Raw genomic sequence first — 15,552 nt, forward strand, 5'->3', positions numbered from 1 at the left:
TGCGCGTCCGGAGCCTGTGCTCCGCAACGGGAGAGGCCACAACAGTGAGAAGCCCACATACCGCAAAAAGAAAAAAAAAAAAAAAAAAAAAAAATGGCTACACAAAAATTCACCAATTTTGATAAGTCTTTTTTAAATGCACGCTGATATGACAGCTGTCACAATACAATCTAACAAAATTGTTTCAAATAAAGTTAAAGATAACTAAGTGCTACTAGAACCATCTTATGGAAAAAACCAAACAAACCTTTTGGCCAGCCCAATACATCCATGATACGATCACCACAATGAAGGTAATAAACATATCCATCATCTCCAAAAGTTTCCTTGTATCCCTTTGTGGTTCTTTTTGTTACTCAAACTTAACTGATAATTACACTAACAGACTTTCCCCTTATCCTTCCTTAATCTAATGCTTGTTGAAATAAGGCTTAATACACTTTTATAGTACTTTCATATGCACAAAAATTATAAGCCCCATCACAAAAAAATATGTGCTACATACTGACTTTCCACTATGGTATTCAGCATTCATATTTTCATGAGGTATTCTGATGTAAAAAAATTCCACTGATGATAATGACTTGCATCATTCTTATTGTAAATATTGTTCTTAATTTCATCTGTCCTGAGGAATGCATTTTTTACTTCTCGAAAACAAAACAAAACATTCAGGACCTACCACTTGCGAGGTATTACACCAGTACCAGAAGACAGAACAAGAAACACAACAGTTTGGGTCCCTAAGGAGTAAAATAAGGCTAAAAAGGTAAGTTGGAGACGTACTGTGAAGGCCCAGAATTTCACGGTAAGAAGTTTGGTCTTTATAATACAGAAATATTACATTTAATTGGTGTGACAAAGTCTTAAAATGAGTAACTCTATAACTTTTGTTTCAAATTGATGTTTTACAGAAACTCAGAAAATTATTTTCCTTATAATAAATTAGGCTGGATTCCATATGAGATGGGAAAATTATAGAGGTGAAGGAAATGACAACCAAAATATTAGAACATAACATTATAAAAACAAAAAACCTTCACTACTACCCTTTCTTCTAGAGAGTTAATACTATATAATGAAAAGAGTATTGGACTAGAAGATAACAGATGTGTGTTCTTAGTTGAACTCTGCTAGTCTATGCAGGTCAACACCTTTGGGAACTAGCTATATTAACATCCATGTGATCAAGATTACTGTAAAAATCACTGGGTTTACTCTATCACTTATCACTTTGACATATCATTGACTATCTACAGAATGAATAAAGAATACATGTGATCTTAAAAAGATGAGAAAACATATATAATAGATGCTATATCAATGCTAATGATTACTTTTTAACCAAATGATATCTCCTAAACACCTTACAACTTTGGAGTTGAGGAAGATGATCCACTTGTGTTTAACCTTTATTTCTTGGTTTTATTATGTATTCTAATATCTATTAATAACTTAAAAAATACATCTGAGATTAAAGGTATTTCTAAACAGTGAAAAGGAACAAAACAAGAATTAGAAAAGAAATAAAGCACAGAGAGCATAGGAAATTAGAGAACTACCGTAAGCATGCATAGCAGTGTGTTTTGCCAAAATCTACCCTCATTTATCTTAAAAAAATGCCAATTTGGATAACTCAATTAAATTTTCAGTAGTCAAATGAATCAATCTTGTCCTTTGTGATTTCCTTTATCCCTTCTATTATATCCCCCTCTAAAAGTCTGTCAAACATTAAACTATATTCTATGTTTCAATGATTTGACTTTTTATATTTAATTAATCTAACTATCTGAAGCTTACTTTGGTATGTGGTGTGATATAAAGATCTAAATATATTTTTCCCCAAATGCTTAATAATATAATATGACTTAATAAATAACCCCTTTCTTTTTCCTTGTTTAATATATGTTAAGTTAATTCATAACGCAATCTGTAATATTTCCTAGTTGCTTATTCAAGTCCATCAACTAACTGGTATGTGTGTATGTGTGTGTGTATATATACACACACACATATATACACACACTTTTTTTTTTTTTTTTTTGGGCCACTACATGCAGCATGCAGGATTTTAGGTCCCTGACCAGGGATTGAACTCGTGCCCCCTGCATTGGGAGTGTGGAGTCTTAACCACTGGACTGCCAAGGAAGTCGTAACTGGTATATTCTTACACCACTAACAGATTATTTTATTTTTATAATGCATTTTATTTATTTGTTTATTTATTTTGGCTGTACTGGGTCTTAGTTGCGACATGCAGGATTCTTTTAGTTGTGGCATGTGGGCTCATGGTTGAGGCATGCGGACACTTAGCTTCGGCATGCGTGTGGGATCTAGTTCCCTGACCAGGAATCGAACCCAGGCCCCCTGCATTGGGAGCATGGAGTCTTACCCACTGGACCACCAGGGAAGTCCCACTAACAGATTGTTTTAAATATAGTTTTATAATTTTTAAAAGGGTTGGTTCTCACTCATCACTACTTTCATCCTAAGTTTTCTTTGGTATTTTTGTCTCTTTATTCTTACAAGTGAACTTTAACATTATATTGGAAAGTTCAGAGAAGATTCTTTTGGTATTTTGATGAGAACTGCATCAAATTTGAAAACAACTGATATTTTAAATATCACTAAAAACAGCTAAATTACAGTTAACTTTTCCAACCAAGAACACTTAATTTTTTTCACTAATGCAAATGAATACATTTCTACTTCAGGTTCTACTTTCTACTTACGGTTATTTCCAGGTATTTATATTTTGAATGGGATCGCTTTTAAAATTTTTTCTTCTCCTATTTGGCTGGTCTGTAGGACCACTTTCTACTTTTATTCAACCACTTTGCTCCTCTTTCTTATAAATTAGTCATTTTAAGGAAATATATTTGGTTTTAATGTAATTATTTTTTAAATCAATAAAAGGAAAATAATATTTCAAAGAAGAACTAAAGGGCTTCCCTGGTGGTGCAGTGGTTAAGAATCCACCTGCCAAGCCAGGGGACACAGGTTCGAGCCCTGGTCCAGGAAGATCCCACATGCCGTGGAGCAACTAAAGCCCGTGGGCCACAACTACTGAGTCTGTGCTCTAGAGCCTGCGTTCCACAACTACTGAGCCCACGTGCTGCAACAACTGAAGCCCATGCGCCTAGAGCCCATGCTCCACAACAAGAGAAGCCACCGCAGTAAGAAGCCAGCACACCGCAACGAAGAGTAGCCCCAGCTCGCCGCGAAACCCGGCACGCAGCAATGAAGACCCAACACTGGCGAAAATAAATAAATAAATAAATTTATTTAAAAAAAAAAAAAAAGAAAAAACAGTCAAGTAGAATAGTAGAATAGTAGCTGTTTTATATATACGGATTTCTCCCATCACCCAAATTTCTGCTCGCCTTTTTCCCAGGGCCCTTGGTCACCACATCCTGTGCTTGATGAGAGTTCCCAAATGCCTCTATTTGAGCATACCTCAGCTCCTTGTTTTGATCCCAGAAATACCCTCACCTATCTAGGATATTCTAAGTGCCACAGATGTTTAAAAGTCCAGTTCATTCTCCCAGGCAGCCCTTAAATGAAGTAGATAGATATTCATGCATTTCTGCCAGATATAAAACTCTCTCATTCATGGCCTATATAATGCCACTGTTGCATGGTTTTCCTTTATCCCTTGATTGTTCATTTCTTTTTTTACAGCTTTCTTTTAGTTCGCTCTTCACACATTTTGGTGCTTACCCGGGTTCCCTCCTTGGTACTTTGAGATATTGTACCCAGAATCTGAAAGATCTTATTCATGCCCAAGTCTTCTACATCAGCTATATACAGAGTTCTCAGTATATCTTTACCTCCAGCCTAGATATCAAAATGTCTAAAACAGAACCACTTTCTTTCTCCAGTCCTATTCCAACTTAAGTTTGTTTGAATTGAGAGGCATTAGAAGCATCAAGTATATTGTTTTTGTCTCTGAAATATGTATAAATTAAGAAAAATTTACTAAGGCATACTTTTATGTCTCTGTAGTAAATCTGTTGACAGTTTATAGAAATAACTAACAATGTATACTTCCAGAGTGCTGGTGTTAGTGAAAAAATATCAAGAATATTATTAGTTTAACAACATATATATTGAAAAGAGAAAATGAAATCTGCTATTCAAAATCTACAATTTGATTTCTTTAAGTATTTATAAACCAGAATCATATGACTGACTAAATCTAATACAACAAACATGAGCCTTCCTCTCTAGATCCGTCTCCAAAAACTCCAATATACTCTAAACGACTGATTGACTTGCTTACTGTAGCCACACTGAAAAACAAAGTATACTGTTTTTATCAATCTTATGCTCTTGGGATTTTATTTTCAGTTAACAAAGTATTCTTTGTGGAACACAATGAAATTCTGCCAGTTACCTCTATTTCATGAATAAGAAAGAATATGGACTAAAGCATGTAATACAAACTCACACACATATGAAAACTTGAGCACATATCCCGAAATAAAACCCTGACATAAGCTGAATAAACATTTTTCTATTAATATTCATTTACTACTTTTTAGAATTTTTTCATTTACTGAAGAAAAATAGGAGCCAAACTTTTAAAAAGGTATATGAGAAAGGTTTAAAGTTCAGAACACTCTACACTCATTTTTTTTCCTTCAAAATTAGGAAAAGGCTACCACGATTTGTTGTTGGAGGTAGATGACCATATAAATCACAAATATTAGTGTACACGTTGAGGGCCTCTACCTTGGCTCACTCAAAATCCAAATTAAAAGATATCAGTGTAGCAAAAGTGTTTCTTAATTTCCTTTAAGATCATGACAGTTTCTTTAGGACTCTACAGAACTGATATGGGAGACAAAAAAATTAGAGAACTAACAGTTTATAGGTTTTAACTGGCTACCTTCCACAGTAAATACCAAAATGGAAATCAAACAGGAAAGAACTGCTGAGAAGTGTTGGTGTACAGTTAACATCCTGAGCATTTAAACACTGAGACCTAAACCCACCTATATAGGCTTTCTGATCTCCCTTAGAGAAGTATGCAAAGGCATTCCAGAGACTATAATAGCTACTACATCTGCCTTAGTTGTTGTAAGCTTTTACTTTTGTAAAGAAGGATCTCATTAAGGTACAGCAACTCAATGCCAAGACACAACCATAGTCACCTCACCCAACTTTATTCAACTTCTATCAAACTTTAAAGGGGAAAAAATTGGTGAATCCTATACAAAGGAAGTCCTACTTTGAGAGAAGGTCAGTCAGTTTGGGCAGATCTATGATAGGGACAAGACACAGTATAAGTCATTCTAACATTTTTATTATCTTCCACTGTGTCTCCTTTTAAAAATAATTCAGTAACTCAATCTTAACTCCACATTGTAATGGGAAAACCAACAGTTAGTGAAGACCAAGTATGTGCCAGGTCCTATATGTAGCATTTTCACATACTTTATTTCATTTAATTCTTAGGACAATAAACAAACAAACAAAAACCCCAAGATCAAATAAATTAAGTGGCTTACTCATGACTTCAGAGCTAGTAAGTGGATGAAAAGGATTTGAAACTAAATCATTCTGACTCTATCTGTATTCTTTCCATACTACCATCTAACTGACCTAGATACCCTGAAAGAAAAGAGAGGGAAAAGGGGGGATACGAATATATATTGATTTTAACTATTATAAATGAGAGCTTGGTATGACAGTAAGATAATCTAGAAAGAAAGAAACTCAGCTTTGCCAGTGATGTTATTAAACATCTTCACGTAACCTCTTCAACATGCATACAATTTTTGACAATCATATTACCTGTTCAGTCATTAGAAAACTGAAATAAATCTTAGGAATAGCTAAAATTTTAGTTGTACCACATACCAAAAGATGAGCTATAGTCAATTCATGGTTATGCTCACTGTTCTGGTATAGTATACTACTGAAATTTTACCTAAATTGAAAAGAACTTTTTACAATACACCATTAAAGTCAGTTGCCATAAATACGCTACATCCTAAACAAAAGAATGATAAGAAAAGTTATAAAATAAAACTTAGAAATACTCAGAATTTTTTTGTTTTAGTAACAATGAGTAAAAGATAAGTATCCTTTCAAAGAAAATGTGACGTACAATACCTGCGGGTCCTTGGTGGTTTTGGAGGGGGAGAATCTTGTTTGTCAGGATCTATGGAGCTGACCATATTTTCAGTGTTAATTTCATTCTGCCAAGAAAAAAAAAATGCTTCATTAAAGTTAAGGGAAAGATCATTTTCCTTCCTCATGTTTCAAATAAATTGTTACTGGGCTTGTGAATTTTTAAAACAATGCTTATTTTGCCAAATAATAAAATAGGTGTTATGTCCTCAATATTTAAGCCCGACAGACCAAATTCAATGAGAAAAATTAATATCAAAAAAACAGTCCATATCCAGTTACCAAGAAAATCAACCGTGTAGAACAGCATTTCAACATATTTCAAATGCTACTGTAAAGAAACAGATTTCCCAAGAAAATAAAGATGCAAGAAGATCTTTTTTTCAGGCATTACTACCACTAGATTCGTAATGTGCACATAGGGGGGAAAAAAACAAGGTAAGTCTTATATCCTTCACCTTTACCAGACTTTTTTGGGACTCCTGTTGCTACCTACTACTTTAAAAGGGATGATCCTGAGTCAATACAGTTCTTATACAACCTATAAGAACCTCAGGTTGTATTTAAGATTGTGAATAGAGGAGATGTGAAATTATTATATAAAACATTGTCTTGAATTAGTTTCAGCCTCAGAAAGTACCTCATTTTTATATAGCTAGGCTATGTTAATTCTGGGCCAGAAGACAAGAATGGTTTTCACCCTTGCCTACATCTCGGATAATATTAGGAAAAAAGCCATCTTTGCATATACTATAATCAATTAAGGAACTCTGAAACTGTAGTTGACTTTTTTTTTTTAAGTCAAAAGACACTTCTACCATGTTCATCATGGCATCTTCTTTGTCTATATAACTTTCTTGCCAGTGTCCTTTTTTACTAAGTACTCCCAACAATAGGAAACAGAGACCTCAAGTTTACAGCAACTTTTAATGGACCCTGTTTCCTAATATCAGATGCATTAGAAGTGTCTTACACATCTTACTATGCATCTTGTTCTGACCAAAACAAGAGTTACATTATGAGACTGAAAGCTTGCATCCTTAATTACAGCTGCCTATCAAATCGGAGGCATCTGCTGCAGGGATATCTGCTATAGATAGGATAACCACATAATTTATTGTCCAGGGCTTTTACACCTAGACAACAAGTATAAACTGGTTTTGCTTCGAGTAAATCAGGACTTTGTTACCACACTTTTAGAACCTCAGATATTACCAGAATTTAAAGAATCTTCTCATCATAGATTCCTCTCACAAATTAGTGATTCATTTGCTTATTATTTCTATTAATTAAACAATCATATTCCCATAATAACACTCATTAATATTTTTGTACCAAAATCTATAAATATTCTTATTAAGTAGGTTAAATAAAAATTAGTGAACCATATGAAACCGCTTCGACTGAACTGTTGTTTCTAACCTACAAAAACACATCAATTTTTTACAATTTCAACATAAACAGCCTCATGTCATGTCAAATCAGGTTTTGCTGCCAAATACCAAACACACACACACAGACACACACACACACACAAACCAACTGTAGGTTTTCAGTGCATTTTAGATTTTGGAACAGCAGGTAAGGCATGGTGGATCCATATGTGAAAGGCAATGAACAGCACTGGAAAGGATACAAAAATGTACAGGACATAGCCCTTAACCTCAGGAACTGTACAGTCATCACACACAAAAGTGAAAGGGTAATAGTAAAACCATAAAGTGGTAACATCAGTACAATGAAGCTATGAAATCAGAGAAGGGAGATGTTATAGGTGAGAATATTAAGAATATACTTGGAAGTTGAAAATATTAAGGTAGCATGTGTCGAATGGCATTAAGGGGTGGATAAGACACTGACAGATAAAAGAACAGAGGATGGAAGTATGGAACAGGTAGGAATGGAACAGGAAGAGAAAGGAAGGGTATTTGTAAGCAAATGACTGCATGTGACAAAGGAAAGAAGGTGTCATGAAGGATTCCTCATTCTGGGTGAATGAAAGCTATTAACAGAAAGGGACAAAACAGGAAAAGAACTTCTGGGGGAGGTAAGCTTTTTGAGCATGTTGAATTTCATATGATTAAAGGAATCCATGTGGCAATGCAGAACTGCAACTCAGAGAGCCACTGCCCCACACAGCATGAACAAAACCTCCTAGTCACTGGACTTGAGAAGAAAACAATGATCCTCTTGGATTCCTAGTTTTTACCTACAATAATGTTTGCTGTACTTTTATATCTTCTGATCCTCTTATATGTACAGCTTTTGTCCCCACACTTGTCCTAATGTATACAGCTCTCTTTGGCTGCTTTTATTACCACTTAAAACAATCACCAACTTTTGAAGTTGAAAGGAATTTTACAAATTAAAGAATCTACTGGAGATTAGGTTCTAGTGTATTCTTTTGTTTCAAGCAGAGCTTGCTAAAGCTTTTTTTTTTAAACTTTTGACCACCTTTACCCATTTCGCTAAAGTGTATTAATATTTTTTGTGTATTAATATTTCCACATAACAGCTTTATCAAGGGCCACAAAAGAAAAAAATCAGGTCTTCCCTGGGGGCGCAGTGGTTGAAAGTCCGCCTGCCGATGCAGGGGACACGGGTTCATGCCCCGGTCTGGGAAGATCCCACATGCCGCGGAGCGGCTGGGCTAGTGAGCCATGGCCGCTGAGCCTGCGCTTCCGGAGCCTGTGCTCCGCAACGGGAGAGGCCACAACAGTGAGAGGCCCGCGTACCGCAAAAAAAAAAAAAAAAAAACAGAACCTAATTATCAAATATATAAGGATATATTATCAGCTGCAGAACAAAATAAATATTAAAACAAGGTGCTTTACAAAAACTTTACATAGGAAAAAAATTCAGAATTCAGTAATATCACATCTAAAATGTACAACACAAGCATAACAGAAGGACCATAACACAAACTATTGTTGCTGTTACTCACCCTAGAACTGAAAATTCTGGTGTCAACTGGTGGTAGTATCTTTTATATACAAGATAAAAAGGCATGTGCGCATACCTTAGAGATGCTTGCTTACTGAGGTGTTTCTAAATCCCAAGTCAAATGCTACTGGATTCCAAAATAAATTTTCTCTTTACATCTTCTACTCTGAGAAGTGATTTTAGTTGTAAATACCTCAAATAACATTTATCATAGAGTCATATTGCTGATTAGCATTTCAAACTAAAATCTCTACAAAAATAATTTTGGGACATTGAGCTTTAAGAGCTTTTTAAATATTCCTTTACTTCTAAATTAAGTTGTCAGAGAAATAATAAATGGAGATTTATGATTGTTTTTCAGAGCATAAGTTCAGAAAGATAAGTAACATATTTCAAATCATTTTACTCAACCACACAGCTCTAAGATAATTTTCCCCGATTTCTTAGATCCTACATTTTCTCTAACTGGGATTTATGGTTTCCAACCATATATAAACATGTTATAAAACAGTCATTTATATTTTAAAGTACCTAGAAAATAAGATTTCTTAAGCGGAAAACATTAAAAAGTTATCTAGAATGATACGCTATCTTTTTCTCCTATCCACTTGTCCTTCCACGTTTTCATCCATTCATCCATTGAGATATATAGTACTAGACATTATGGTACACAACCTTTGGCAAAGTATTTATTCTCATAAAATATAGTTTCTCAGAATGGATTCTATAGAAAATTGTTTTTCCCTTTTGCAAAATAGGAAAAAACATCTTGTACAAATGGCAAATTCAGCAGTCATCATGTCAGCTTTAACAAAACACAAGGACATAATCTAATATTTTAAGTTCAGTTAGCAAGCAAACATGTAGTGTGTGTCTCCCATATAACCAGGCAATGAGATAAGAAAGTAGGATTGAAGTAACCACTATCTGCTATTGGATGCTATTTCATCTAATCTCATATAATGTATGATTCTTCTTGTATTCCTTAGGGATTTGTAAACCTTTGACCTATTAGACAGAAACAATCTATAACAAAATTGTAGTTGTAGTGTGGAGTTCAGGCTAGTAAAAAGGAAGTTTAATTTTATGAATAAAACCTAAAAAAAAGAAAAATCAGGTAATGAGAAAACGAAGATGAGAGAGTAATGCAATATTTTTCACTTTTTTTGGAAATAAATATAGTTAAAACCTTTAAAAATACAACATTGAACATTGCCTTAAAATTTTTTTCTAGCAAAGGAAAAAAGCAAATTTAAGCAAGTGGTATTATATCACACTAAAAAGCTTCTGCATAGCAAAGGAAACCTCAAGAAAATGAAAAGGCAACCTAACAAATGGGAAAAAATATTTGCATATCATATATCTGATAAGGGGTTAATATCCAAAAAAAATAAGGAACTCATATAATTCAATAGCCAAAAAACAAAAAACAAAAACCACAAGTCGATTAAAAAGTGAGATCATTTGAATAGACGTTTTTCCAAAAAGATATGCAGATGGCCAACAGGTACATGAAAAGGTGCGCAACATTACTAGCCTTCAGGGAAATGCAAATCAAAACCACAATGAGACCTCACACCTGTCAAAATGGCTATTATCAAAAAGAGAAGAAAAAAGTGTTGAAGAGGATGTAAAGAAAAGGGAACCTTTGTGTATTGTTGGTGGAAATGCAAATTGGTGCAGCCACTATACAAAACAGCACGGAGGCTCCTCAAAAAATTAAAAATAGAACTACCATATGATCCAGCAATTCCATTTATGCATGTTTATCTGAAGAAAACAAAAACACTAACTCTAACTAAAGATAAAAAACACTAACTAAAGATACATGTACCCCCATGTTCACTGCAGCATCATTTACAACCTAACTGTGCCGTGATGAACAGATAAAGAAAATGTGGTATTAAAAAGAAAAAAAAAGAAAATGTAGTGTGTATACATACACACACACACACACACACACACACACACACACACACACACACACACAGGAATATTATTCAGCCATAAAAAAGAATAAAACCTTGCCATTTACAACAACATGAATGGAACTTGAGGGCATTATATCAAGTGAACTAATAAGTTAGAGAAAAGACAAATGCTGTATGAACTCATATGTGGAATCAAAAAACAAAATTGAACTCGAAGATACAGAGAACAGATTGGTGCTTGCCAGAGGTGGTGGTGGTGGTGGGGCCCAAAGTGGGTGAAACAGAGTCAAAAGTTGCAAACTTCCAGTTATAAAATAAGTAAGTTACAGGCTATAATGTACAGTTTGGTGACTATAGTTAATAGTACTGTATTTTATATTTGAAGATTCCTAACAGGGTAAATCTTAAAAGTTCTCCCCACAAGAAAAAAAAAATTCTGTAACTATGTATGATGATGGATGTTAACTAGACTTATTGTAGTGATAACTGCACAATATATGCAAATATTGAATCACTATGTTGTACACCTGAAAGTAACATGTTACATGTCAATTATATCACAATAAAAATTAATTAAAATCTTTTCTAGCTGATTCACTTTGCTGTACAGCAGAAACACAACATTGTAAAGCAACTATACTCCAATAAAAATTAATTTAAAAAAATTTTTTCTATACATTAAAAAACTTTTTCACTTCTAGAAATAAGGAAATGGTATAACTCTGAAGTATAAAAACCTTAACTTTGAAATTAATATTGCATTTATGGAAAAAAATATTTTTCAATTAAAGTTTAAAGAAAAAGTAGCCTATTTAGCTTTTTGAAATATTAAAGGAGTCTCAATTTAGATAAAATTATACCCAGTAATATATAAGCATTCTATTCTATATTATAAAATATTTGGCTTCATTGAGCACAGGTTATAACAGGCTTTAGTTAAACTAAAGGGAAAACAGAGATGATAATATATGAGGCATAGTTGCAAAATGATTTCTATGTTAACAAAGGAAATAAAAAATTCACATATATGAATCTTTAAAATCTGGAACTATCACCTGTCTAATAAAGGAAATACACTGTCCCAAAAACCCATGGATTAATATTAGATTATTTTAACACACTGAGGTAAGCATTTGGTTAACAAATCTCTCATTTGTAACACCAAGAAATTTCAAACAGTCTGGGAAATTACCAAAACCATACAAAGGGGAAAAAGGAAAACAGCGGTTATAAATTTTGCCACTAATTTCCTCATTTTACTTCAGTTATTGGGGCTAAATTGGTTTATCATGCGATAGTCATCTTAGATTCAATAATAAAGATGTAAAGAAATTCATACAAAAAAACAGCCTGATACCTTCAAGGATAAGATGATATATAAAGGAAATAAAACAAATACTTTAAACAGAGGCGAAATGAGAACACTGTGAGAAAAGAGTACTTTTGTCAGGTCAAAAGTTTGAATATCTGGGCCTCCCTGGTGGTGCAGTGGTTGAGAGTCCGCCTGCCGATGCAGGGGATACAGGTTCGTGCCCCAGTCCGGGAGGATCCCATATGCCGCGGAGCGGCTGGGCCCGTGAGCCATGGCCACTGGGCCTGCGCGTCCGGAGCCTGTGCTCCGCAACGGGAGAGGCCACGGCAGTGAGAGGCCCGCGTACCGCAAAAAAAAAAAAAAAAAAAAAACTTTGAATATCCAACAGATTCTAACGCTAAAATGACAGTGAACTAAAACAAGCCCCAAAGGGACCTAATTATGGTCCTATATTTCTACATAATTAAAAAGCATATACAAAATAATGACAAAGCTTTATATCATCATGACCAAGAACAAAATAAAATTCAGGTAGAATCAACTTAGAATTACTTTGGTTGGATGGAAGGGAAGAGAGAAAAATGCAGTTAATTTGTTAAAAGTAATTTACACTTGAAACAATATTGAATTATATAACTTTTGACTGAGCTCTACATTCATAACTATATTTTACTTAGAATATTATTTAACTTGTAGTGGAGTCATTATATATCCATCAAAATAGAGATTCAAAGAGGAAGAAGGAAAGGAGTTAAAAAATCAAAGTTAAATAAAAATAATAACTGTAACGGATATTCTCAGATAAAACACAAGATGGCAATTAAAAAGCTAAATATCACATCTTGGTAAAAAGTAAAAGGTTTCTAAAATTAATAGGTGAAGAATACCTACCACTCCATCAGCAATTTTCTGGGCTCCATGAATTTCATATAGTTGTAGCTGTTTTTCAAACAGTTGGGCGATAGCTCTATGAACAAGCTCATACTGCTCCTATTAGGGAGAGGAAATGATAAACAAGGGAAAAGACATTAAAAAAAATAAGGCATTTATAAAAATATAGTTTATAAAGTGAAACAAAAAACTATACCTTAGTTTGTACTGCAGAATGCCTCTGTGTTCTCATTTCTTGTATTAAGTTGAAAACATTAAATTCCTCTGGTATTTTCTAAAACAAAGAATTTAAAACATGAACTGTGGACAACTGTTCAGAAAAAACAGTAAAATAGTCTTCAACTCAGCTTTTCACACAGACCTTACATACGTGCTGGGTAACTGAAAATTTACTGAGCACCATCTATCATGAATCAGAGACTGTGCTTAGTCAGGAACTAATCTTGACCCTCAGCACTCAAGCTAGTGAGCTAGATACGTGAACAAATAAATGTCCAGCCAACGCATGGTTGCAGTGCAGTGGGAATAAACATGCTGTGACTAACTCTGGTGTGTGAGTGAAAAGTGAAATATACATAAGCATGGCGGATTAAATGTATAATCTATTTGGGGAATTGAGAAGCTTGATGTAGATAAAACTGACTAAAAGACGGAAAGAAGGAGAGCAATTCAAAGGAGGAGAAAAGATAAGGCTACTTGGCATCAGACTGCAAACATAATAGAGTCTGAACTCATTCTATAGGCCAGTGTTTCCTGGGCTGGCTACATAATGACCAGCTAAGAGAGCTACATCTCTGGAGACTGAAACATCCTAGACAATTCGTTTGTACATCTGGAATTATAACGACTGCAACAGGCAATCGTGACATGAGCAGATCTGATATTCGGGTAACTTTTGTAGCAGGGAAGATGACAGGGAAAAGGGGAGAAACTGGTGGAGGCTTACTGAAGCAGTCCAAAAAAACAGAAAGATAGATTTAAGGCACATTTCTGAGGCAGAATTACTAGAACTTGGTGATCAACAAGAATATTTTGGAGTGATAAAAGAAGACAGAAGAGTTAAACATGATTTCCAGGTTCACTGCTTGGGAGTCTTTATATACACCAGAAGATTTTTATATCAATTCCTAAACTAAGACTTAAGATTTTTTTTATGTTACGTCAAACTCAATCAAATGGGGACTGTGTTCAAAATACACAGCTTTTGAAATGACAAGGTGTTTGTTTGCTACTATTCAACCAAATGCCTCTTCCCACCCCAATTTTAATCTTTGACTTTTATGTTAAAATGTGTTAAAATCTAGCATTTTTGTTCACTTAAAAATTTTCATACGAATGTTAGGAAATGACTTGTTTAGGGGGAATACAAAAATAAAATTTAACAGAGGGCTTTTTGAAAAACTGTTTAAAATTTAAATATTCCGGGGCTTCCCTGGTGGCACAGTGGTTGGGAGTCCGCCTGCCAGTGCAGGGGACAAGGGTTTGAGCCCTGGTCCGGGAAGATCCCACATGCCGCACAGCAACTAAGCCCGTGCACCACAACTACTGAGCCTGTGCTCTAGAGCCCACAAGCCACAACTACTGAAGCCTGCGCGCCTAGAGCCCATGCTCCGCAACAAGAGAAGCCACTGCAATGAGAAGCCCGCGCACTGCAACACAGAGGAGCCCCCGCTAACTGCGAAGCCCGCGTGCAGCAATGAAGACCCAACGCAGCCAAAAATAAATAAATAAAATTTTAAAACAATTAAATATTCCCTAAGCAAAAGTGAAAAATGGAACGAAGGCAGGGAAAAAAAGAATAGAAGGAAGAAAGAAGGAAAAAGAAACTAAATATTTTATTATTCCTATTTTATATGACATATATTGACAAATTCATAGAAACTATAAAGCTATGAAGAATAAAAGCTTCTCCCTAATGCATAGAAAATAAACATACTATAGAACCAGCAAATAAACCAAATCTACATACAATGAGGAGACTTGTGGTTTTCAAATCTGTAATGAGGGCTATGTCTTTATATTCTCCATAATATCAAACCCAATTTCTTGGAAATAGTACTGGTAGCAACAATAATACAAGGGATAGTAAGAGAAATGAACATTAAATTTAGCACTTGCTACATGTCACACATAGTACTGAGGAGCTTTACAAACTTTCTTAAGAACTTATTTAATTCTTTGAGTTATTAACATTATGATTCCCATTTTCAGATAAAGAAATTGTGGCACAATGAGATTAAGTAAATCGACCAAGATCCCACAGCTAGTAAATGAGAGAGCCAGAATTTTAATCTGGGAAGTTTGGCTGCAGTTAGCATTCTTAACCACCATACTATA

General features: G+C 34.5%; 1 protein-coding gene across 3 annotated transcripts in view; it reads right to left on the reverse strand.

Moving 5' to 3' along the window:
- The window catches only part of PTPN12 (protein tyrosine phosphatase non-receptor type 12), a 91,619-nt gene that overhangs the window by 15,614 nt on the left and 60,453 nt on the right, over positions 1 to 15,552 (reverse strand). For all 3 annotated transcript variants that reach the window (XM_060107489.1, XM_060107490.1, XM_060107491.1), the window contains 3 exons: positions 13,412 to 13,489; positions 13,216 to 13,314; positions 6,121 to 6,206 (listed from right to left, as the gene is read on the reverse strand). In XM_060107489.1, the coding sequence (XP_059963472.1) occupies positions 6,121 to 6,206; positions 13,216 to 13,314; positions 13,412 to 13,489 (263 nt within the window). The remainder of the gene's footprint in view (positions 1 to 6,120; positions 6,207 to 13,215; positions 13,315 to 13,411; positions 13,490 to 15,552) is intronic.

Source organism: Mesoplodon densirostris, chromosome 9, assembly GCF_025265405.1.
Source record: "Mesoplodon densirostris isolate mMesDen1 chromosome 9, mMesDen1 primary haplotype, whole genome shotgun sequence".
NCBI lineage: Eukaryota > Metazoa > Chordata > Mammalia > Artiodactyla > Ziphiidae > Mesoplodon > Mesoplodon densirostris.